General features: G+C 34.4%; 2 protein-coding genes and 2 long non-coding RNA genes across 7 annotated transcripts; 1 reads left to right on the top strand and 3 right to left on the bottom strand.

The window, feature by feature from the left end:
• Positions 1 to 281: 281 nt before the first annotated feature.
• Positions 282 to 3,384, bottom strand: LOC125492695 (uncharacterized). Its single transcript, XM_057391584.1, has 7 exons — positions 3,139 to 3,384; positions 2,832 to 2,927; positions 2,518 to 2,739; positions 2,022 to 2,426; positions 1,702 to 1,977; positions 1,628 to 1,643; positions 282 to 1,543 (listed from the first exon to the last, which is right to left on the bottom strand). The coding sequence occupies exons 1-7, from the start codon at positions 3,382 to 3,384 to the stop codon at positions 873 to 875; spliced, it is 1,932 nt and encodes a 643-aa protein (XP_057247567.1). The 3' UTR covers positions 282 to 872.
• A 1,612-nt stretch (positions 3,385 to 4,996) lies between these two features.
• Positions 4,997 to 11,682, bottom strand: LOC125492307 (uncharacterized). 4 transcript variants are annotated; one of them, XR_008967242.1, is made up of 7 exons: positions 11,608 to 11,681; positions 11,434 to 11,511; positions 9,409 to 9,443; positions 8,990 to 9,315; positions 6,092 to 7,193; positions 5,615 to 6,006; positions 4,997 to 5,364 (listed from the first exon to the last, which is right to left on the bottom strand). It is a non-coding gene; the product is annotated as an uncharacterized LOC125492307 (long non-coding RNA). The 4 variants fall into 4 exon arrangements; XR_008967243.1 differs by having other exon boundaries at positions 4,997 to 5,372; positions 5,615 to 7,193; positions 11,608 to 11,682; XR_007268833.2 differs by having other exon boundaries at positions 5,615 to 7,193; positions 11,608 to 11,682.
• LOC104901670 (geraniol 8-hydroxylase) lies at positions 5,415 to 7,565 on the top strand. The gene is made up of 2 exons (XM_010689264.4): positions 5,415 to 6,505; positions 6,589 to 7,565. The coding sequence occupies exons 1-2, from the start codon at positions 5,606 to 5,608 to the stop codon at positions 7,195 to 7,197; spliced, it is 1,509 nt and encodes a 502-aa protein (XP_010687566.2). The 5' UTR covers positions 5,415 to 5,605; the 3' UTR covers positions 7,198 to 7,565.
• Positions 11,683 to 23,349: 11,667 nt separating the features above from the next.
• On the bottom strand, positions 23,350 to 24,244 carry LOC125492345 (uncharacterized). The gene is made up of 3 exons (XR_007268917.2): positions 23,795 to 24,244; positions 23,667 to 23,715; positions 23,350 to 23,556 (listed from the first exon to the last, which is right to left on the bottom strand). It is a non-coding gene; the product is annotated as an uncharacterized LOC125492345 (long non-coding RNA).
• Positions 24,245 to 24,805: the final 561 nt, after the last annotated feature.

Genomic DNA, 24,805 nt, shown 5'->3' with positions numbered 1-24,805 from the left:
TGCTAAATTGTCTTTTCACTAGATCTCCTATTCTTTTGATTACAAACATGTAAATATTTGAAATTAGTAATGATGATAAAAAACACACACACACACACACACACACACACACACACACACACACACACACACACACACACACACACACACACACACAACCACACACACACACACACACACACACACACACACACACACACACACACACACACACACACACACACACACAACACACACACACACACACACACACACACACAACACACACACACACACACACACACACATATATATAATATATATATATATTATCTCCCCCTGATTTATATCATCAAAATTATACATAAATAATACAAACAAAATAAACAAAAATAGCGTACAATATTAATGAAGCAAAAAAAAAACAAAAAAATTACCAAAAATAGAAACAAAATACAACAAGTGAATAAACAAAAAAAATTCCTAAAATGCACTTAAAGACATAAAAAAAATTGATATTTATGTGCGTTTTTCTGTCATTCTTCCCCGGGGGGGGGGTTTTTTTTTTTTTTGTCTCCTACTTATGTATTAGGAGATATATCATTAATGTCATGAGGAGGAAAAAGAAATCGGCTATAAGAAATAAGTAGAGTCTTATTTTCCTAAAATCCTCCTCAAAAGAAGAAGATGAGGGTGGAGGACGGTTGTTGTCGGCGTTAAACATGGTGGCCGGAAGGCAGTGGCGGAGCCAGGATTTCAAAATGGAGGGATCACAAAAAAAGACAAAGGATATTCAATATTGAAAATTGTACAACGCAAACGCACATTGTCTAATATTCATTATCATACATTCCAAACTAAGAAAAAATTACATAAACAAAAATAAAAAAAATTTACAAGTGCATTCGACGGGTCTTCATCTTTTGGAAACGATCAATAATATCATCATTGGAAACTTGAAGAAACACTTCTTTTTCAAGAAAAGTAACCAAACAATCATTCAAAAATTGATGACCCATGCTATTTCGCAACTTACTTTTTATGTAAGTCATTCCCGAAAACACTCTTTCCACACTTGCCGTAGCAACCGGAAGAATCAACATCAACTTGATGAGCAAAAATACAAGTGGATAAGCTTCATTTCTATTTGTTTCAACAAACTTTATTGCAAGGGAAGAAAGATCATTGACACCTTGGAATTCACCACTATCATCTTGCATATCTTCCATGAATATATCAAGTTGACAATCAAGAGTATCTAAATCATTAGTTGTAAATTCGGAAGGATAAAGAGTGGCAAGTTTAAGTACCTTTTCCTTGTTGAAAGAAGAGAATCCATCTTTGGGACATAAGTAAGTCATGCATTTAAGCAACTCCATATTAACCACATCAAAACAATTGTTAAGTTCTTGAAGTTGTAGATCAATTACTCCTATAAACACTTCCACCCGAAAATGATGAAGATATGTCGCTTCTTTAACAAAACGTCTTGATCTTCCTTGAGGAATGTAATTATCCTCCATGTTGGGAACAACAATGGCATGTTTATTGCAAAAGAGGTAACCTTACTCAAATGAATCTCCCACCCACCATCCCTCATTTTTTGCAATACCTTTTTAGTCAAAGAAACAAGTCTCATGGCATTAACAATGTCTTGATCTTTTCTTTGTAAAGCATTACACAAGTCATTAGTGTATCCAAATATTGTAGACATTAATGTGCATAAAAAAAATCAAACGATTCTAGTAAGAGCACAACACCTTGAGCTTTTGCCTTATCATCCGCATTTGAACCATTTTTTCCAATCATCACAAGTACATCAACAAGTGTAGGAAACAAGTTCATGACATTTTGTAGAGTTTTGTAGTGGGAACCCCAACGAGTGTCACCGGGTCTTTTCAAACCAAGTTCTTGATTTAACCCCGATCCCATTTCAAGTTCACCCATTTCTAAGGATCGAGCAACATTTTGAGCTTGGATGTCTCGAATATTTCTCTTCTTTTACAAGAATTTTTCAACCACATTCAACAAGGTTCCAAGTGTATCAAAAGCCAACCACACTCATTATTCTTTTTAGCAATGGCAACAAGAGTTAATTGAAGTTGATGAGCAAAACAATGAACATAGTATGCATTTGGAGTATCATCCACAATCAAAGTCTCGAGGCCATTTATCTTACCTTTCATATTACTAGCCCCATCATAACCTTGCCCTCGAATCTTAGAAGGATTTAATGAATGATCAACAAGCAAAGATATAATTGCACTTCTAAGAGACATAGCGGTGGTATCCTCAACATGAACAAGTCCAAGAAATCGCTCTACTACCTTTCCCATTTTCTTTTCAACATAACGCAAACAAAGAGCTAATTGTTCCTTTTGGGATACATCACTAGATTCATCGGCCAAGATAGCAAAGTAATCATCACCAATTTCCTCTATAATCCGCTTAGTTGTTTCTTTGGCACAACAATTTGATATCTTTTTGAATCATGGGAGATGTCAATTGACAATTTCCGGGAGCATTTTCAAAAATGACCTTTGAAACAACTTCATTATGTGACTTTAACCATTTCAAAAGCTCAATGAAATTTCCCCTATTAAGAGATTCTTCATCTTCTTTATGTCCACGAAATGCCAACCCTTGCCGCAATAGATAAGACAAACAAGAAATCGAAACTCTCAAGCGAGTTTCATACTCACTTTCAATCACATCACTTACATTGTCAAAAGTTTCAATGATTGATTTTTTTCTTCTTATCTTTCAAATTCATATATTTCTCATAAGCAAGATTGTGAGCACTTTTTACACCTCCAACATGTGTCTTAAACCTTTCCGATTTATTCCATCACCTGAATCCTCCATCTACAAATGCATCTCCTCCCATTAACTTCAATATCATTCTTAAACAAGTAACAAACAAAACAAAATGCCGATCTTTCTCGATACTATATTCAAGCCAATCCCATTTATCAAACCAAGAAGCAACAAATCGACACGGTCGCGGCCCACCAAGATCTCTTTGAGGAAAGTTATGAGTTTTTGGTTGACAAGGTTTTTTCAGGATAATGCCTCCTAATGCATTACGTTGATTTGAAGGATAATCCATTATGTTTATTCTTTTTCCCGGGTCATGAGGAAAAGTTCAACATCATAAACCAACTCTTCATTCTCTAATGGCACATTATCCGTATTTGAACCACCCAAATTCATATCATTTTCGTTAATTTGAGGAGAATCATAAGATGGAGATGCACTAGCATTAGATGATGGAGTACCACTATCTAACGGTGGCGTTGAAGAACATGAATTATCTTGAGATTTCATTTTCTTGAATATAAATTGTCGAAGATCGGGTTGTTTTCCCATTGCCTTTGATTTTTTTGATCTAGGTGTATCACTCATCGTTTCCTATATTCATTGTTTAGTACAAATTAACACATATGAACTAACTATTAAATTATATGAAAATCAATCAATAAATTACCATCATATATAAAGAAACTAAAATCATCATAGAAAATTATAAATTAATTAACACTACCTAATTTATACAAATTTACATCTCACAATTTCAACATTCACAAAAAAAAAAAATAAACAACAAACTAACTAAATGCATCAATCACTTATCACACCTTATAAATTCGAAAATTCACACATATATGCAAATATTACAATTAATATCAACCAAATAAGATTTTAAATATACAATTTACTAATTTAAGAATTAGAAAATAAATAATGAAAAGAATTAAAATTTAAATTCTGTAAATAGTTTTGCAATAATACCTGACGCCTGATGGCGATGGCTGTGGGGTGTCGACTTCGGGGCGCGGGCTGGTCGGAGGAGGATGCGGTGCGGTGCGGCGGTGCCGGCTCGGTGCCTGAATGTTGACTGGGCTGGTCGGAGGAGACCATGAGGCGTGAAAGTGTGAGGTAAAAAAAAAAATCTTAGGCGTGAGAATTGGGAAAGGAAGGAGAGAGAAATTGATAGTTTTCAAAATTAAATGATTTTTAATTTAATTTAAAATCTGATAAGAATTGGGAGTTGGGAAAATTGGGGACCACATATTTAATATATGCAAGTGGCCAAGTGGGCCAAAAAGAAGCATCAGAAATTAGCCGTTACTTACTTACACTTACTTCACGCCTGCTGCTAGTTTCTTTTCTTTTCTTTTTTTTCCTGAAAAATCTTTAATTTTTTTTTTAATTTCCGGGGTCACGTAACCCCACGTGCCCCAATGTGGCTCCGCCACTGCCGGAAGGTTGAGGAAGAAAAAAAAAATTGTGGGTTTAGAGAAAAAAAATTGGAATAAGGGATGTGTGGTGAAAATGGAGATGGGTAATCCGCTTTTATAGAGGGTTATCCCTAACTGTGCAGTTCATCTATAGTTAAAAATATACAACGCAATAAAATTTTAAGATTGACAAACATATATTAAAGCATGCTGGTAAATTGGTAATATAATATATGTACCTACAAATACAAAAAAGATAGAAGATTAGAGACAATAATATATAATAGTGTTCTGAATGCTTGTTCCTTGCATACATACAACATTATTGCACATATATGAGATAGTAATTTTATCACTCCACTAGGCCGTCCATATAGGTGGCAATTTTTTTTTTAAAAAAAATTAACCTGTCCATAGAAGCGGTTCAAGAGCAAATAAATTAAAATAACGTAAATAAAATGTCCTGACCCTCCATGAAGGTGGCGTTATTATCAAATTATTTGTTTTCTGCGTTAGCAATATGGTGACGTTTACTACTAGTTTCTTCATGTTCATCTCTGACTCTTTTATTACTTGGCGGAGGTGGATTTTCAGTTGGTTGTATAGGAGGGTTATTATTGGTGTTGGAAACAGGGGTTTGTGGGTTTTCTCTGGTATGGGTATTTGTACCGTTGTTAAGGTTACTAGGTCGGGGTTGTATTACAGTTCCCCTCGCTGGGTTGGTAGTGAATGGCACAATGTTTCGCTCTTTTATATTTTTTTCGGTAGAACACTCGTGCTGATAACGTGTTGTGAGAAATATATATAGAAGGAATGTTACTGAAAGGAATTTATCAGAAGAGTATTGTATATGAATTGAGTGTATTAACTTCTTACAAATGACAGTATTTATAGATATAAACTTTACTGTGTATTTTACAGAAATCAACAATTGCAGCAATCCGCAAGAAAAACTCACCCATGCATTAAATGCATGTCAGTGGACTTCACTTTACAGAAATCAACAATTGCAGCAATCGGCAAGAAAAACTCACCCATGCATTAAATGCATGTCAGTAGACTTCACTGTGCTTAACAGTGAAATTTGTCATTCCACTGTTTTCGCAACACGCCACAAATTATTGATTCTTCCATTGAAGCATATCTGAAAAACTAACCCAAATTCATTTAGTAATAAACTCAAATGAACCACAGTTAAAACGTGTGTTAAAAACATTGTTTAAAAAAAAGCACTGAGTGGAATTTTACTACTGAATTCCAGATAACTGTCACTATATACTACAGTAAACTCTAGATAAGTAGGTAAAGAAGAGAAACAGCAGATATCTCAGTGTAACATCACAAACTACGCCTATACAATCCATACAGCAAAGTTTTGCTAAGCCATGGATTACCTGAGTTTTGTGTTGTGTCTTCTACTAGCATGGATTGTAATCCATCTCTTCCTTTCAAATGTAAGGAGGAAAGATGATGAATCAAACCCAAGGAGACTACCACCAGGTCCACCCACTATACCCATCTTTGGGAACCTCTTTAGCCTCGGCAAAAACCCACACATCTCTTTGACTGAACTTGCCAAGACTTATGGCCCACTCATGACTCTGCAGCTCGGCCAAGTGCCAGCAGTGATCATTTCCTCATCTGTCATGGCCAGAGAAGCCCTTCAAAAACAAGATCTTTATTTGTCTAACAGGTTGGTCATTGATGCTGTTCGTGCACTTGATCACCACAAAAGTTCACTGTCCTTTTTGCCAGTTTCCCCAGAATGGCGAAAGCTTCGAAAAATCTGCAATTTAAGAGTATTTTCAGCCAGTAAGCTTGAGATGAGCCAAAATCAGCGAAAAGAAAAAATGAGGGATCTCCTTGCCTACATCCAAAAACGAAGCGAAGATGGTTTATCGGTGGACATTGGTCAAGTAGCATTCACTACAACGCTGAATATGTTATCAAGCACTTTCTTTTCACTGGATTTGGGTGACCCCTGTACCAAATATGCTTCTGAATTTAGAAAGACTGTGCGAGGTGCACTGGGAGAATTGGGAAAACCCAACTTTGCTGATTATTTCCCTCTATTGAAGAAGATAGACCCACAAGGCATCAGACGGCGTACAAGTATACACTTTGGTAAGATGATTGATCTATTCAACACCATAATTGAACCACGGTTGCAGGGCAAGAGACCATTAGAATCATTACCAGGGGATGATTTTTTGGATGGCTTACTAGGCATCAATCAAACAGATTCTGAAGAAATAGAAGTATCAAAAATACCTCATCTGTTACTGGTAGTCAACTTCACTTTTGACATATTATCAATTTTGTTCCCTGCATTGCTTTTAAAAGAAAACATGACATGTCTTCCCCGCAGGACCTATTTGGTGCAGGAACTGACACAACATCGAGCACTTTAGAATGGGCAATGGCAGAATTACTCCACAACCCAGAAAAGCTGAAAAAATCACAAGCAGAGCTCCACGAAATCATAGGGAAAGGAAAAACAATTGAAGAGACTGACATTCCACAGCTCCCATATTTGCAGGCTATTGTCAAGGAAACCTTAAGGCTATACCCAGCAGTACCACTTCTCCTGCCACGACAACCTGATTCAGATGTGAAGCTAATGGGTTTTACAGTGCCAAAAAATGCACAAGTAATGGTCAATGTATGGGCAATTGGGAGAGATCCGGACCTGTGGGAGAACCCAAACTTATTTGAGCCAGAAAGATTTTTAGGATTGGAAATTGACGTAAAAGGTCATGATTTTGAGCTGATTCCATTCGGTGCTGGCCGGAGAATTTGTCCTGGGTTGCCATTGGCGATTCGAATGATCCATTTAATGTTGGGATCACTGATTCACGGGTTTGATTGGAAGCTGGCAGGAGATATTCCACCAGAGAAGATGGATATGGAATCGAAGTTTGGGCTCACGTTGGACAAAGCTCAGCCACTCCATGCTATTCCACTTCTTCATGTCTGAGTTTCACAGACAAGATTTCAAGAGTCAGAATTGAAGGAAAGTTCAGTGGTTAGCATTGGACCATTTATATAATAAATGAGTGCTCATATGTAATATGTGTATCGTTGCACACATGTCACTTGAAGTTGTGTGTTATAAGTAGATAAGAGGATTACAATCCTACAGGTTAATAATAAAGCATAGAAGTATGCTAGATGTTAAAGATTGCAAAGCCACGAAGTGTAGAGCTGATCTAGCATCTGCTCATCCATGTGAATATTCCCTTGGCCAAGCTAGGGATATCAGGAACTTTTCGAAAGTTTCAGATGTTCTACACCAGGCAGTGCATGTTCAATTGCCCAAGAGCTGTTGTAACCGACACATTGCTACTCCATGTATCGTGCTTTTATTGCATATATATTTGTCAACATTATTTCACTAATTATATATTACCAATGCCTATTTTCAAGAAATGTCTTTTTGTAGACACATCTTTTCTCTTACATATGGATCATAAATGACAAAAAAAAAAAAGTCATTTCATGGCTTGTATTCTTGCCCAAAAACTACAAAATTGTGCTTAGAGTTCTGTAATTTATCATAGACAAACTAAATTAGATTGTTCACTTCTTTGTATCTCAATCTTTGTATCCTGTACCTTTGTTATAGATCTATATAGAAGGTCAATAATAGAATCTTAGTTAAGCAGTAAAATAGGTGCCTAAAATAAAAGGTCTCTTGTTTCTATCCTGATTCTTTATGTTTGCTTGAAATTCTAATTCAGGTCCAAATATGAGAATCTAACTATATATGGAGGGTCAATAAAGAATGTTAATTAAGCACTGATACCTAAAATAAAAAGGTCTCATGATTCTTTATGTTTTCTTGAAATTGTAATTCATGTTCAAATGTGATAATCTAACTATTGAAAAGTGAACACATATTCTGTATTGTAACTTTTTCAAGTTCGGTTATTGCAGAAGGCATATACTTAACATTAGTAGTTATAAAGTCAACAAGATCATCGTTCAATCAAACTGGAGAATTCGGAAATTACAAAATGTATCTACTACTCACCCTATCCCAAAGTAAAATTTCTATTTTACGCAACTTTTTTAAGGCATTGATATTAACTATCAAGTGCTCATGTCATTGTTCTTTTACATATTTGCCTTCGTCATAATAAAATCAATCCATGGTCCAAACTATCATAATACAAAAGTGCAATTTATTAACATACATTAAGACAACTCCAACAAATCTCACATGATCAAGAAGTTCTATAAATATGAGTAAAAAAGATAACATCGTGATATGAAAAGTTGGACCATAAAAAGGCAAAGTTGCAACTCAAAAAGGAATTTACTAACTTAAATAGCAAGCGAAATTGTTTTTGGAGATGCTCTCATCTAGAAATAGTAATGGAACTATGTTAAGGACATAAAGTTCTTTTATCCGGACATTTCACTAAATATAATTAAGATCAACTTGCACAGCTTACCAATAATATTTGGAGTTTGGACAAGTGATAAACATAAACGAGATTATAATGCAAAAGAACAAAAAAGAAACAATCCATACAGCATTGAATAGTTATCTGTAGCTAGTCCACCTTTGTAGGTCCTGCTAACTGCCTATATATACTAGTTCAGACTCTAAAATCTAAAGGAGAATGCAGTCGAATACATGTGATTGTTAGTAAAAGAGAGTAACATATATAAACAACAGCATAACATCTTACCTAGTACCTAACTACCTACTACAGGCTGCACAATACATGCAGGATAGATTTGTATAAAAAGCCACGGATTACCTGAGCTTTGTGCTGTTTCTTCTACTAGCATGAATTTTAATCACCTCCTGCTTTCAGCCGTGAGGAAACAAAACGTAGCAAATCCAAAGAGACTACCACAACATCCTCCCACTCTACGCATCTTTCGGTACCTCTACAGCCTAGGAACCACACATTTAACTTGCCAAGACTTATGGCTCTCTCATGAATCTGCAGCTCGGCCAACTGCTAACAGTGATTATTTCCTCAACTGCGTGGCCAAAGAAGCCCTTCAAACAAAATAACTTTCTTTCTGCAACAGGTTGCTCATCAATGTTGTTCATGCAATAAACCACCAAGAAAGTTCACTGGAAAAAACAGGTCTTTCATCATTGATTGAAATGCTACATGTTAATCATGAAATTTCTCATTATATGTAAAGAAAGGATCTAGAAACCTACACAATAATTCTGGCAACTTGAGGAACAAAACTGACCTGCAAAAAGATACTAGGTATCATCTGCATACACGATTACACCCTCAAGGAGATGGAAGAAGCAATAAAATCTAAAGCGACGAACATTTCATTGAAAAAGGGGGTTTTGAACAGATATATGAAGTGACTCTTCAATCACAAGAGGGTTAGGAAAGCATGACCTTTTCTTTTCTTTGCAAAGACTAATTAGTTCAAATTGTATTAGCAGAGGATAGGGTGCAATTTAATTTCAGCTTTTGATCAGAGTGAATGATATAACATCGCAAAGATATTAGCATTAAAAATTCATCAAGCTTCCAGTTGATTGAATGCTGCTGCTTATTGGATCCCTCTGGCTGTAGCAATCAAGAAAATGGAGCTGCTACCGCTCAGGAAGCAGAAGGACATATTGAATTTCTAGTGGAAATAGACATCTTAAGCAGGCTAGGAATGTAAATCTTGTTTTCTCTGAAATCAGGAACTAACTTGAACACTAAATCTCAGCCATTTGTCATATTCCTCCAACAACTAATACAATTCCTATGAGATGTCTGATACAAACCTTAGGTTCATTAAATCCTTGCTATAGCTTTAGTTAAACCTCCAAGCAACAAGAGCATCTCGCACTCCTATTAATAAGACATGCATAAAGCTAAAAATCTAGGTTGGAGTTCAAGGGTGGTCAAGAGCTATGCATTGGAATTGCAGCAACCTGCATTCATTACCAGCACATGAAAGGCTAAAAACTCTCACAAATGGCAATATTAGATGTCAAATTCTCATATTTAGACATCTTTTTTTTGTTCCCTTAACTGTATAGAGAACGTACAACCAAAATTAAGAGAATCTGGCTCTCAAGAAGTCACAAAAAAAAGCTTTGCCCCAATGTTGGTCTCAAACATGCCCTTATCATAAGAGAAAGAAAGACAGAACCTTTAGAATAACAGCGATGAACTAATTTCTCAACCTAAATGCTGTATAGCAAAAGAATATGAACTGATCAAACTTATTATCATCTAACATCAATCTCTACTTTGTCCCACCTCTTTTTCCTCCATCTCCCCCAGTTGAGCACACCTTGACTCCGACACCGACATTAGTATGATAATTGTCAACTTTGGGCCACAGCCTGCACTGTTTTGTTTCTAGGCAGCTCTCAAAAGGCCTCATACTAATGAAGTTAGGCGAACACTTACAATCATGGCAACTCTTCCTTAATTCTCCAACGTGAGACTTAGGCTCCGTTCGGTAGGGCGTAAAACGTTTTCCTGGAAAACTGTTTTCCTCTATTTTTAGTTTTACATTGTTTGGTTGGCAAAGGAGTGTAAAACCATTTTTCCTTGGAGTAAAATTACACTCCCAATGATGGAAAACCATTTTCCCTTCAAAATGAAGGGAAAACTGTTTTCCTTATCTCTCTTACACACTCCTCTCGCTACCTCCTTACTTTTCCTTTCATATTTCTTTCATTTTCATTATTTTTCTTACATTGAACCAAACAACAGAAAACTAATTTTGGAATTGTGTTTTCCATTCTAAATTATTTTCCATGAAATCATTTTACACTGAAAATGTTTTACACCCTACCAAACGGAGCCTAGGTCAACACCCCAACACAACTAATTACAAAGAAAATGTAGGGTTTTGAAAAGAACTCAGGTTAGAAGATGCTGCCTCCATCATAACATCAATCTAATCCAACGAGGGTATTACTTAATTATTGCAAGGAATTATGAAAATGCAAATGTCTAGGATATTATTACATGATTATATCTAGAACATTAAGAAAGAGGTTTCAATCATAAACTTTGAATTAATACTTGTTAATGGACCAATTACTTATTTGGTAAAGTCTTATGAGATGGTACCCCAGACATGGGATTAAATCTCGTCTACATCAGTATGCTTAGTCGCTTTCTAACACCAATAGAAGAAAACTAATAAATCTACAGGGAATTGAAAACGCATTAGTTACTGCAATGGAGGGAGAGTTTTGATCACTTTCACTTACCTGCAAGATAATTGAGAAGTTAACGGTAACATGAGCAGATGACTTAAGCGATTATCAAATTGAACTCAGCAGGAAAATCTGAAAAGTAGAGATTAAAATAAACAATTTAGGCAATATAATTAGAAGAATATTTGAACAATTTTATTAGGAATTAACATGAAATTGAAACATTACTCGTCCTCTTTCCAGCAGAGAGGAAATGTGACAGTAATATGAGTAAGTATATGACTATACTCTCTTTTTTCTACGCGAAAATCATTCTTGCGGAGACCAGTGATTGGTTTTGTGATACTATTCAACCACCAATTTTGTTAAACTATCTGGTATTATTAACATAAAAAAATTAAGAAATTGCATAGTATAGGGTTTGATCTCGAGACCTCAAGTACATATATTAAAGTTTTTTTTTTTTTTTGATTGGACATATATTAAAGTTTTAACCACTAGCTAAGTTGTATTTAGTGTTATTATCATAAAGTATTATATTAATAAATGATTTTTTTTACCCGGGCATAGCCCGGGCCTAATAACTAATTAATTTTCAAAGAATTGTCTCGACAAATGTGAAAAAACATCGGAAAAACAAATGATGCGTTTAAAAAATACAGAGGTGGTATAAGAAATTGTATGTCGGTTTATAAATCTCAAAAATTAAGATACTTTTAACTACAAATTTCAAATTATAATCAAGCTAGATCACCAAAAGAACATGAGTGTAAGGCCATGATTTTTTTAATCAAGCTTCATGACATATTTTCATGATGAAAAAAATACATGAGTGGCCATGCTCTTATGGATGCATGTGTCATGGTTAGAGGTGTCAATTCAGTTCAACAGTTCAGTTATGGTTATAACCAAACAGTTAAGTTGATATCAGTTCAGTTTGTAGCAGTTGAAATAATTAACAGTTCAGTTCAGTTCAGTTAACAAACTTTTCAGTTCAGTTTAATTCAGTTTTTTTCCTTTCCATTTTCAGTTCAGTTCAGTTGCAGTTTAAATCAGTTTTAACCAAACAGTTAAACCAACCAACGGTTGAATCCATATCAGTTAAAATTTGTTGCGGTTATTTTCAGTTTCGTTTCGGTTTATTTCAGTTATTGACGAAAACCACATAACTTCGACGATAATCGCATCGGTTCGGGTAGAAGTTAATCACACTCTTGTATTTATTCGGGAAAAATTGTGCTTCATGTCGGTTTTGGCAGTGTTTTTTCGGGTCCGGTTAAAAATTAATGCAACAAATAAGTGTTGTCGCACTTCCACAATTGCCTCAAAAAAAACAGTTGTACTTCATAAAAACGTGAATAAAGTGACATCGGTTAAAGTGTACTTTATTACTAAATATTGATTTGGAATAAGACAAATTTATGTTAATGTCTTACTCTTAGTGTATTAGTTCAATGGATTAATATATCTATAATCGACGTAAAATAAGTTGATTATGGATTAGCTCAAGGTATCTATGTGAATCGATAAGTGAAATCAAGATAACAATACTCCATTTAAGTTAATCGTTAACAAGTTATATTCAATTTGAAACTCACATATCTTAGCCAAACTAAAAGAAATTACAATTGATATTAGATTAGATGAATGTATCAACGTAAGTCGATAAAGTAATTGAAACTCAAAACGTTTACTTAAATTGAAACATGTTGTTATTTGAATGAGTGTATCAATGTAAGTCGATAAACTAGTTCAAGATAATAATAATAGTACTCTACTTAAGTTAATCATCTTTTTAAGTTGAATTCATTTCAGAACTGAAAGCATCTAATTGAGTTGCAACAAATGTAGAACAATGGAACTCAGTAGATTGGTTCAATATAACAATACTCCATTTAAGTTAATCGTCTCTAAGTTAAATTCATATTGAAACTCAAAACATCTACTTTAACAGTACCCTAAGTTTAATTCAAGATAATAACAATAATCTACTTAAGTTAATCATCTTTAAGTTGAATTCATTTTGGAACCGAAAGCATCTAATTCAAACAGATGTAGAACAGTATAACTCAGTAGATTGGTTCAGTATAACAATGTTTCATTTAAGTTAATCGTCTCTAAGTTAAATTTATATTGAAACTCAAAACATCTAATTTGAATTGAAATAAGTTAATATTGGATTAGATCGATGTATCGATGTAAGTCGACTAGCTAATTCAAGATGGCGCAAGTTCGTTTAAGATAATGGATATTGGATAATATCAACAAATGTATCAATGTAAGTTAAGTAATCGTCTTTAAGTTACATTCATTTCGAAACCCAAATCATCTAATTGAATTGAAACAAGTAGTTAATTATTGTTACTATGTCGTAGTAAACCGTATTGCTTAAAGCGAAAATTCATATGTGTAATATACTATAAGCTAAGGTCTAGTACTGATTAAGGCTTGTTATAACTTATATAAGTTGACTTAACTGAATACAATCAAATTATAGCTGAGTAATAGTAAATAATTGTATAAGTAAGGTTATAAGAAATCTACCGTAATAGAAGAAATAACTGTAGATTAATATAAGTTTATAACCAATAACTTAAGTATTAATGTAAGACCTATACAAGTAGTAGTAGTAGGTTAACTGTTATTGTGTTACGTCTTACATATTAGCATTAAATTAATCCCTAATCACCGCATGTAACATGTTTACATATTTCTAATTTATAAATTTAGAATAATAATTTCTTAAAAATCAATAATACTAATTTAATTTTGAAAGTTTATAATTTCTATTAAGTTATAATAACACTACTTTTTTTTTTTAAAGTTACTAAACTAATAATATTAGTTTTAGAAATTTACAATACTCAAATCAAAATAATATCAAAATACAATATTAGTTTATTAGTAGTTTAGGCCATTGATTTTAGAAAGATAAAAATCCAACCATTGATTAAGTTAGCAATCCATGTGATTGGACATTCTCAATTCTCATTGGTCAAAAAAGAATGTCATGGATTATGAATTAAGACCATTGATTTGAAAAAAACAAAATCCAACCATTGAATCCCTCCCTATCCCTAAATCCTCCATCTCTTCTCTCATACTCGTTCCTCACAAGTCACAACCTCCCTCTTCATTCTCATTCCTCTTCCATCTTCACGCACACCATTGAATCTCAGATCTATTTTCTCTCTCATCTCTCACTCTCAACCTCTCAGTTTCTCTATCTCCTACCTTCATATGTTCACATAATCAACCATCGAACACATTCATAATCAAAAGCCAATAACAGCGGCCGCGAGAGCAAGAACAGGGGAGGGGAGTTCGGGCCTCCGGCGAGTGGTGACGGCGAGCCGACGAGGCTGAACAGGAGCAACGCGACGCCAGCGACATGATTCCGGTGGCTGTTCATCGATTCTCGATGCAGCAGCAAGCCAGAACGAATCACGAACCAGAGGAGAGAGAAACACGGGATGTCGGGACAGGGGAGGGAACCACCACAGCACCAACAACTCTGACAGCAACTGCGACGAGGCAACACCGGACATCAGTGGCGAGGAAACAGCGGGGTTCCGGCGAACTTAAGACGCCGACGAACAAAGGAGAGAGAGACACTAATGGAGTCGGAATTTCGCACGCAATCAAAATACTACTCTTCTTCTTTTCCTATACCACCAAAATAAACCTTTTCTTTCTTTCTTATTTCTCTTCTTTACAGATTAATTTTCTATCTCTTGGTTTCTCTAGTAATTGTTTGGGAAAGATAAATGATGGATGGAGTTGTTTTTTTTTTTTTTTTTCTAGTTTCTGGTTTTGTTCTATTTTTGTTCAGTATTCTCGCTCATTTCTTCTTCTTTAATTTTTTTTGTTCTTTTTGGATTTCTAGAGATTAAGTTGAATTCTTGTTTTATCCATAAATAACATTAATTTGTAAAAATTTTATGCTGTAAATTAGTTTATTATATCCTCCCAATTCTTTTGAGACTCAATTGTATGTACTATACTCCTCACTACATATTTTTCATATGTATAATGTTTATTGATAATAAAAAATTTGAAATCATTTCAACCAAAAAATAGAAGAGGTAGTAGCAATTCTTGTCTAATTTGAGAAACAAAAACTGTAACATTAATTAGACAAAAGATTGGCTACAATTAATGAAATAGTAGTTCGACTTGAATATGGGTAACAAATTTTTAATTGTGTGGCCAAAACGTAAAAATATCGGGCAAGGAAATTTATAGAAGTAACTATTGCCTAAAATCTTACAAGATGGGTGACGTAGTGTATGAATGTGACGCCCAAGATGGGCAACAAATATAGATTTCGTGGCACCTGCTTCCTAGTATGGGGGAGTGGGGACACAATATGATATTTAGACGTCCTAACCTTGGGGCGACGCTAATAGAGCGACAAACCTAGCGTCAAAATATAATTTATCTCCCAATTTTGAGCGTTGAAAATTAAAGCATGGGCGACGCTTTATTTTGACGCTCAAATATATTAAAGACTGACACAGTGTGAGTTTATTTTATGTGTTTCTATGTGAATTGGAGGTACTATCATGAATTTGGCTAATATGTGAATTCGGTTCGTGTACAATTAAAAATTAGTTTAAAAAAGTTCAGTTTGAATCAATTTCAGTTCAGTTCAGTTCAGTTCAGTTTCAGTTTCAGTTTGAATCAGTTCAGTTAATTCAGTTAAATATTCAGTTCAGTTCAGTTCAGTTGATTGATCAACTTTTCAGTTTTTCACAGTTATTTTCAGTTACAGTTTGTTTCAGTTCAGTTGCAGTTCAGTTTTGGTTTTTCATTTATAGTTTATTTCAGTTTCAGTTTAGCAATTTTCAGTTGGTTTCAGTTACAGTTACTCCCAGTTCAGTTTAAATTTCAGTTTGTTCAGTTCAACCAGCAGTTCATTAACCAAACTGACAGCTCTAGTCATGGTATGAAGTGCATTGTTTCGTTTTGGATTCGTCACATTTATCAAAAAGGAAATTGAGTAGCGGAGTACATGGCTTGTAAAGGATATCCCACTACCTTTTTCACTTTTATGTTTTCCTTGTATGAGATTGATTTTTCCCTTCTTGTCCGCTAGGATATTTTATATTGACCCCAAGGACTAGGGGATTGTCCTAGTTTTTCTTTTCTTTTTTTCTGAAAAAAATAGAGACTTATGTATCCAATTTGGGCAATTCACTTAACGTTCCGGTATGAAACAAATTTAACAAGCTACTGGTGACGTATCAATCTATTTGTCCATTAAACGTTATAGAATTGGCGAGTATAGATTCTTTACATTCCTATTCTTTTTCATATCTTGCTTATTTTCTCTTATGTTCGTACAACCAGGTATGATTATTTAATGTTGTGACTTCCAATTTAGCTTCCGCTTTTATATAATATGGAAAACAATGATTGTTTCTATGTGAAAACAAGAGAATAGTGTTGATCAAAATAGTATAATGAATGTTTGGTTCAAATCTCCTTAATGACAGACATACATACCAAGTTTCCAAGTGAACCTTCTAGAATGCTTAAGTTATACAGTAGGCAAAGTAAAATGAAGAGAGTAAGTAAAGTGATTGAGGTAAGTGACTTTTAACTTTGTGCCAAGTGGAGTATTTATAGAGTTTCTTGGATATGAGGATCTTGGGCTTTTCTCTTTTGGGCTCATTCTTACAAAGTAGGCTTTTGGGGCTTGATGATGAGATAAAGAATACAAGGGTAACTTTAATTGGTGTACATATCTGAAAATATACATTAAAACAACTAAAAAAGATTTGACATACTAATAATTGGTGTAAAATATAGGTTGAAAAATTCCAATCAAAGTTAATATATGGTTTTTTTTTTTCAGAAAGTACCTTATCAATGATATTTTTTGTGAAAAAGTACCTTATAAAAAGATTGATGTAAAAAAATATATTTTACAATGTCTTCTGTTGCGAAAAAGTATCTTTTACCGAATTTTGGGAGTTGACCAAAATCTTCGGCGTTGACTTGGTCATGTGACTTGCACGTGACGACCCAGTTCATCATTTTAACCCAAATTACTCCTAAAATTTCAACTTATACCTTGATTCTCCCTCTTCTCTCTCCTCTTCTCAATTGTTCCTTCTTAACTCAACTTTATCTACAAGTGAATCATTGAATAAAAAGACAGATGTTGTAGGCGAATTCAATTCAAAGCTAATTATAGTGGACATTTTAGATGAAATTAAAGCTAATTACAAAGGATTAACTCGAACTTCACTAAACATTTTCTTCTCTATATTCAAAACCTCTTCATTTTCTCTTTCCACCAAGAAAACTCAATTGATACCAAACGAGAAGAACAAGAACTACAACAACCATGTGCCTGTTCATCTTTATTTTCTCTCTCCTCCTTTTCGTGAATTCTGCAGATGACAAATTCGTCATTAATGACCTCTTAAAAACTTTCTCAACTCCCCTTTCTAGGTGGGATACTTCCGTGGATTTATGCTCTCGGAAAGGTATAAATGTAACAGCGACAACTAGGCAATCTCCATAAATATTGTTTCTCAATCTATATCTGCTACATTTCCTCTTTCCTTCAAATCCCTCTCTCAACTCACTACTCTCTCTCTCTCTTCAAAACAATTACTTTTCTGGCCCCAATTTGAATACTTTCACTTCCATCCCAACTCACGCTTTTCAGGGTTATCTTCCCTTCAGACTCTCTTGTTCTTTTAATTTAGATTTCTCTCATAGGCCTTTCCTTTCTAAACTCTCTAGTTCTACCAATTTCGTTACTAATTAAAGGCCTAAGAATTGAATTGGAGAACAAGAAGAAGAAGTAGAAGAAAGAACAAAGAAAGAAATTTGGGGGGAGGGGAATTTTTTGGGGTTTTTTTAGCATTTTTTGGGATTAAGTGATCATGTGACAACCACATGACCTGGTCAACGCGGGAGTTTGTGGTCAACTCCCAAAATCCGACAAAAGGTACTATTTCGCAACAAAAAAACATGGTGAAAGGTACTTTTTCACAATAATTTTTTATAAGGTACTTTTTCACAAAAAAACGTTATTTATAAGGTACTTTCTGATAAAAGATATTATCCAAGGTTAAAAACGTTGAAACTTGAAACTAAGAAATCAGAGGGATAGTGTATGAGTCCACATGTATGAGAAAATGAGAAAAAAAAACCTTAGGGTTCATGGTGCACCCACGTGTATGATAAATATTTACTTGTGAAAAAAAGCTCAAAACCGGGCTTACAAATCCAGTTTTGGTCCTGATCGGGTAGGGACAAAGCAGAAACTAGTGATTAACTTATCCGATACTGAACAAGATCAGTTGATCACTAACTGATCGGGTTGCATCATAAAGCCGGATCAGTTAGATCAATGAACCGATTCGGTTTTTTATACAACTGAATTAGTAAATGTTCATTCACATAAAAAAAAATTGAGGTGTATTCAGTAAGTCCTCAAAAGTTTGAGACTCTTACTTATTTAGCCAAAAAGTTACACATATCGAAATTAGAAACCAAAAGAGACTAATTAGAAAATAGAAAGAGAAGAATAAAAGCTTCAACACCAAAAACCAACAGACGAGAAGATTTAGAGAAAGAAACTCGAGCAGGGCCCTCAAGCTACAACAACGACACAAAACAGCAGCAAAGAGGGATTGGACGAGCCCAGGTGAGCTAATGACCTATAATCCCTCGTAATTTTATGAATTTTATAAATATTAATGTACAAGGGAAGATAACATCTATGACGTACACCCGAAAAGTATGAAAATCTCACTACCTTTGATACTCATTAATTCAGTCATACCAACTCAAGAAAAGCTACTCGAATAAAGGGCAGAATTAAGACAAATCAAACTAAAGATATTAAGCATAACATACACTTTTTTTATTGCATTTTGATTGAGTTATTCATGGAAAAAAAAATGAAGAAAACAATCCTTTTTTTAACTTACTCAATCAAAAAACCTTCTACGCCCCATTGAGAATAAAAGAAATTCTACTTTCATACAATATCTTAATGGAATTCTTTATGTTTATTCTTTTTATTCATAATTCATTACAAAAAATTAATATTAAAAAATCAAGCACAACGTTTATTAGTTTTTTACATTAGCGAATTAATATATTTCAATTCATCTAACTATTAATCTCTCATATTTTAAGTGTAATCATAACTATAGTACAAATGAAGTACATAATAGAATAACAAGTTTTGAAATTAACGCACGCATCGCGTGCATATTAGACTAGTCTTCAATTAAGTAAAGACATATTGACAAGTCTAATCATGAACAACTATGAAACATTGATACAATAGGCAACAAATCTTCATAAAGTTTCTTACATCTCTATTATATAAATGAAGGAGGAGGAAGATGGTGTCTCCATTACAAAAAGTTTGATAATACCCTTAATGAGTTTAAATTAGCATATATAATAAAAGTCTGATATATTCTTAATGAATTAAAATTGTCATATATATTAAATAATAGTTTTCTCTGCATACTTGCCATATATATTGACCAAGTTAAAAATAAAATTGGATTTGAAATTTCAATTAAATATTAAATTAAGGAGAATGATTTCCTCTTCTCACATATGTGTTTAAAACTGTAATAGAAAGTTAAATTGACAATTGATAAGTGTGTTTCTAACACACTTTATGAGCTCCTTTTAGCTTGGTTTGATCCTCTTTCTTTCCCCTTTCTTCCTTATTTCCTTCTCTATTTCTTTCACTTGATCATTGTTGATAATAGTGACATTTTGATAGATTTCCGGTCAATTTTGACCGAATTTCTAGTACGTTTGCTTTCACCGTGTTTTCCGGTGCTTTGATTGCAGGTGTGACCCTTTCTGAGGTCGAGAGTTGGTAGATACGGCATAAGGGGGGAGTTTTGAGGAGTTTGCACGCGCAAAAATAGAAGAAAGAAAGCGTGAGTAGATAGTCTTGTGCGTCCGCACAACCTTAGCCCGCACCTGACATCAGAGCACCCGCACCATCCTGCGAGATTGAGTACCTCAAGATCAGTAAGCTAGGTGCCCCCGCACCATCTCTGAGGTGCGCCCACACTAGTACAAGGGTGCACCCACACCACTTATTTCGTCAGAAAATTTATAAGGCTCGAGCCTATTTAAAACAATAGAGTTGATTAGTTTTCGTATTATGCTTTATTCTAGGGACTAGAGAGTATTATTAGGGTTTATATTCAAGAGAAAAACACTTATTTTTGTTTAAGATTTGAGATTCATGAAAGACTAATATTTGTAATTTCTACACATCCAAGGTATTTTTTATTCAATTAATTACAAAGTTTCAATTTTTATTCTTCCTTTTCATTGTTATTCTTTATTCTTCCCTATTAATAGATCTCTTATATAGTAGTTTCATTATTGCTTATTTTCATTAGATTAATTATCTTTTAATCATATTTAGCCCTATATTTGTGATAAATTTCTTGCTTTTATGCTTAGAATCCATGATTAGTGAGTAGTCTCTTATCTAGGGTTAGGGTGAAAAAGTATGGATTAGGATTCAAATGTATTATTAATGTGATTGTGATGATCTAAAGATAATTATGCATTGATCTTGGTGTTTTGAGGCCTTAGGATAGATATTGATCACATTTATGCTTTGGTATTTTGGCTTCAAATATTTGTAATTGGATTTTGAAGTCTTTTGTCATTCCCATGAATCAACTTAATTTCTAGTCCAAGATATTGGGTAAAAATTAAGGAGATTCTTTATTAAGAGGTTTCCAAATTTATTGAAGCTCTTAATCAATTGACTAAAGACCATTCGAGACGTACGGGATTTAGTTGATTGATTAATTGATTTTTCAAGGACCATTCGAGAGAAGACTCGAATATTTTAGAGGAAAACTAAACCTTGCATAATCGCCGCATTTGTATCACAATTGCATTAATAATCGTTGTTCCGTTTTGATCCTTATAAACTAAATCATTTAAAACCCCCCCAAACCCCCTCAATTAGGTAACTTAGTCTTAATAGACTTTGATTAATCCCATTTTTCCTGTAGATCGACCTTCAACTTGTCTTTACTATGTTCTTAGTAATTGCTTGTTAGGTATTATAAATATTGTTTGAAAGAGATTTTTGATGCCTTAACTACATACTAAATACCTCTTATCAACAATATAATTTGATTGACACAATGTGAAGAAAAAAAAACTTGAATTTCATAGTAATAACTATACTGCTAATATTATAAAACCTAACTATTAATAATTATTATAACAGCTCGCTCTTCCTAGCTGCTAAGCGAAACACACTCAAACATCCATAAACAACATTAACTCTAAAATCAATTATTTCACAGCGGACAAATGTCCTTAATTACACCAATAACTCGACTAATATTTTTAGGAAATCGGGTGTTGTAGTTTGATTAATGCGGAACAGAAAATCAATGAAATAATAAAGATGAGAAAACAATACAGATGAACAAACAAAGAACACAAGGATTTACGTGGTTCAGTCAAATTTGACCTACATCCACAGGTGGGGGATTAGAGTTTCTTCACTATAATGGAGAAAATCAAAGAGAATAATACAAGAAGTCCTAAATTCTAAAGGCTAAAAGAGTTTCATAAGTTGTGTGTAAATAATGAACACTAAGAGGTCCTTTTATAGCATAAAGAACCCCGCACAAAATACCCCAAAATATACTCCATACAAAACCCTAAATAAGAAAAACTTATTTAAAAACGTATCTCACAAAACACGAGTCGCGGTGGCTGCCGCGCGTCGCGGTCTACTCTCGGCAGTCCTTCATAAAACGGGCGTAACTTTCTCTTTCCTCATTGGAATTGGGCATATGACCTATCGCTGGAAAGCTCTTTGAACAAGCTATCACCTCCAATTTGAATCATAGAAAAATCATTTATAGATCGAGAGATATGTGTATTCAAAGTTAGCCTTATGCCATTCACAAGATTTCAAGCTAAGTCATAATTCACAAATATTTCCCCAATATTATATACAATGAAATATAAATAACAATTCTCAATCAGCTATCTAAAATACAAACTCAGTCCTTAACAAAACAAAACCTTATTCTTGCTTCACTTCTGATTCCCAACTCTTAATACCAAACCTGTAAATTCAGAGAAGAAAAACAAAACAAACAGAATTCCAAAATGAGTGAAAAACTCGTAACCTTTACTTCAGTCCGTTAGAAACATTTTTTTTATCAAATCATTTCCGGCCTTTCCATTACAGAATAATTCATTCTCTTAAACAAATCAGTGGCAAGTATGAGATGTGGACAAACGCTGCCTCCAAGGTTTGTTATGGAGCCCAACATTACTACATTACCCCAAGGTTCGTCATGAGGCATAGCCAACCATATCAGGTCAAAAGAAGTAACTTTCCTCCACCCATACCTTTCCCACTTTCTATCTTCAGTTCATAAACTAAGCCAACAAAACCTTCACTAGTACAGAAAAGGCAATTTGCGTCGGATGTGAGGCGCCTATTTGCGTCGGACTTTAGTGCGAGGCCAAATCCCTCGACGCAATTGACTCAGAAACGATCTGTGTCGTATGCGGAAACGACGCAGATGGTTCACCTATTTGCGTCGCACCTGTATACGGTGCGACGCAAGTGGATCTTGCCAGCCCAAATCACCAAGCTCAAAGGGTAATTTTTGTCGCACATGCCTAGGTGCGATGAGTAATTTGCGTCGCACCTTGGGCCACGTGCGACGCAAATTGCAATTTTTTTTTTAAAATTTTTTTTTTAATTAAAAAAAACTAACAAATGCAGGAAATTCTACACAAATTCCATCCTGAATCAGCAATAACGAATGCAGTAATTAAAAAGGAAATGAATACTGTACAAAAAAACTAATAACAATACAAACTACAAAGGCAATGGACTATGGAGATGTAAGAGATAGAGGATTGAAAATCAACAGCCTCAAGATTTGGACAATGAATGTGTAGAGATAGAGGATTGAAAATCAAATAAAACTAATAACAATACTGTACAAAAATTCGACCAGATCTGGAAAAATAAAAACGAAAATGCTTCGAATTTTAGAACATATATATTACAATAATTCATAAAAACAAATCTATCAATAATAGTAAAAAAAATGTTGGAGCTTCCTTCACATCTTGACCTTCCTTCTCGTTGTTATACTTCGAACACATCTGGAATTCACGAAAATTAAAAAAACGAAGATCTTCAAACAAGATCTGAAAAAATGACAAATTGCGAAAAATTAAAACAGGCGAATAACAAGAACAAAAAAAAAAGTTACCTGGAGATTTTAGGATGAAAAAACGAGGTCTTCAAACAAGATCTGAATTCTGAAAAAAATGACAAATTACGAAAAATTAAAACAGGCGAATAAAAACAAGGAAAAGAAAAAGAAAAAAAATAAGTTACCTGAAGATTCGTTCGTTCGCTTAAGATTCGTTCGTTGTTCGAAGTGTTGTTGCTGTTGTTGGTGTCGTCGACGCTGAAGATTGCTCACTGAAGGTCATGGCGTCGAAGATTCGATCGTCGGTTGATGCAAACTGAAGCAGATGTTGAAGAGAAAATGATTTTTTCGACGTGAAGAAGAGGGACGAAAGTGAGAGACAAAGAGAGGGACTTCCTGATGCGTTTGAGGGACGAAAGTGAGAGAGAAAGAGAGGGAGGCGGGTTGAGAGGGACGAAAGTGAGAGAGAAAGAGAGGGAGGCGGGTTGAGAGGGACGAAAGGGAGGCGGGTGGTTTTGAGAAGCTTTAGGGTTTGAGATGTTAATAGAGAGGCGCTGGTTATGGGGTTAGAAATAAATTGGGCTTTTGGGCTGATTTGCGTCGGATGGGCTAAGGGGTCCGACGCAGATTACTTTGTTTTGTGCATCGCACCATAACCTTCATGCGACGCACATAGATGATTTGCGTCGCACAATATTTAGATACGACGCACATAGTTCGTCTTATATATGCGTCGATTCATTGTTACATGCGACGCAAATAGTATATTTGCATCGTTTCCGTGTTTGTGCGACGCAAATGGGCCGATGCAAATTGACCTTTTTCTACTAGTGCTTTGCGTATTCATATTCATTGAATAAAATTTCTAGAATCAACTCATAACATTACATTCATAACTATGGCCATACTACGAACGTTTTCTAAAAAACAGAATAATGAGATCCACACACATGAGCATAAGTAAATTATTTTTCTGAACATAAAGTTACCTGAAATGCAATCCGAATTTCAACAATACAATCTCCTCCACTACATAATCATCCTCCGATAATAACAGTAATCAATAACCACTGTAAAACTAACCTAAACTAGAAAACATTATCATAACCAATTCTCAATTTAGAGATCCTTTACGACTATGATCTATAATCATTCTCAAACCAAACTCAGGAACAATTCTAGCAACAGATACTAAC

Source organism: Beta vulgaris, chromosome 8, assembly GCF_026745355.1.
Source record: "Beta vulgaris subsp. vulgaris cultivar EL10 chromosome 8, EL10.2, whole genome shotgun sequence".
Lineage (NCBI taxonomy): Eukaryota > Viridiplantae > Streptophyta > Magnoliopsida > Caryophyllales > Amaranthaceae > Beta > Beta vulgaris.
The sequence above is the reverse complement of the archived record's forward strand: the minus strand, read 5'-3'. Positions and strand labels throughout refer to the sequence as shown.

Excerpts from the sequence above, each read along its gene's own strand:
- LOC125492695 (XM_057391584.1), bottom strand. The coding sequence starts at position 3,384 with ATGAGTGATACACCTAGATCAAAAAAATCAAAGGCAATGGGAAAACAA. Across the intron at positions 2,740-2,831 it reads TTTGTAGATGGAGGATTCAG|ATAAGAAGAAAAAAATCAAT; the intron begins GTGATGGAATAA and ends TGAATTTGAAAG. Across the intron at positions 1,978-2,021 it reads AGTGTGGTTGGCTTTTGATA|AAGAGAAATATTCGAGACAT; the intron begins CACTTGGAACCT and ends TTCTTGTAAAAG.
- LOC104901670 (XM_010689264.4), top strand. The coding sequence starts at position 5,606 with ATGGATTACCTGAGTTTTGTGTTGTGTCTTCTACTAGCATGGATTGTA. Across the intron at positions 6,506-6,588 it reads AAATACCTCATCTGTTACTG|GACCTATTTGGTGCAGGAAC; the intron begins GTAGTCAACTTC and ends TCTTCCCCGCAG.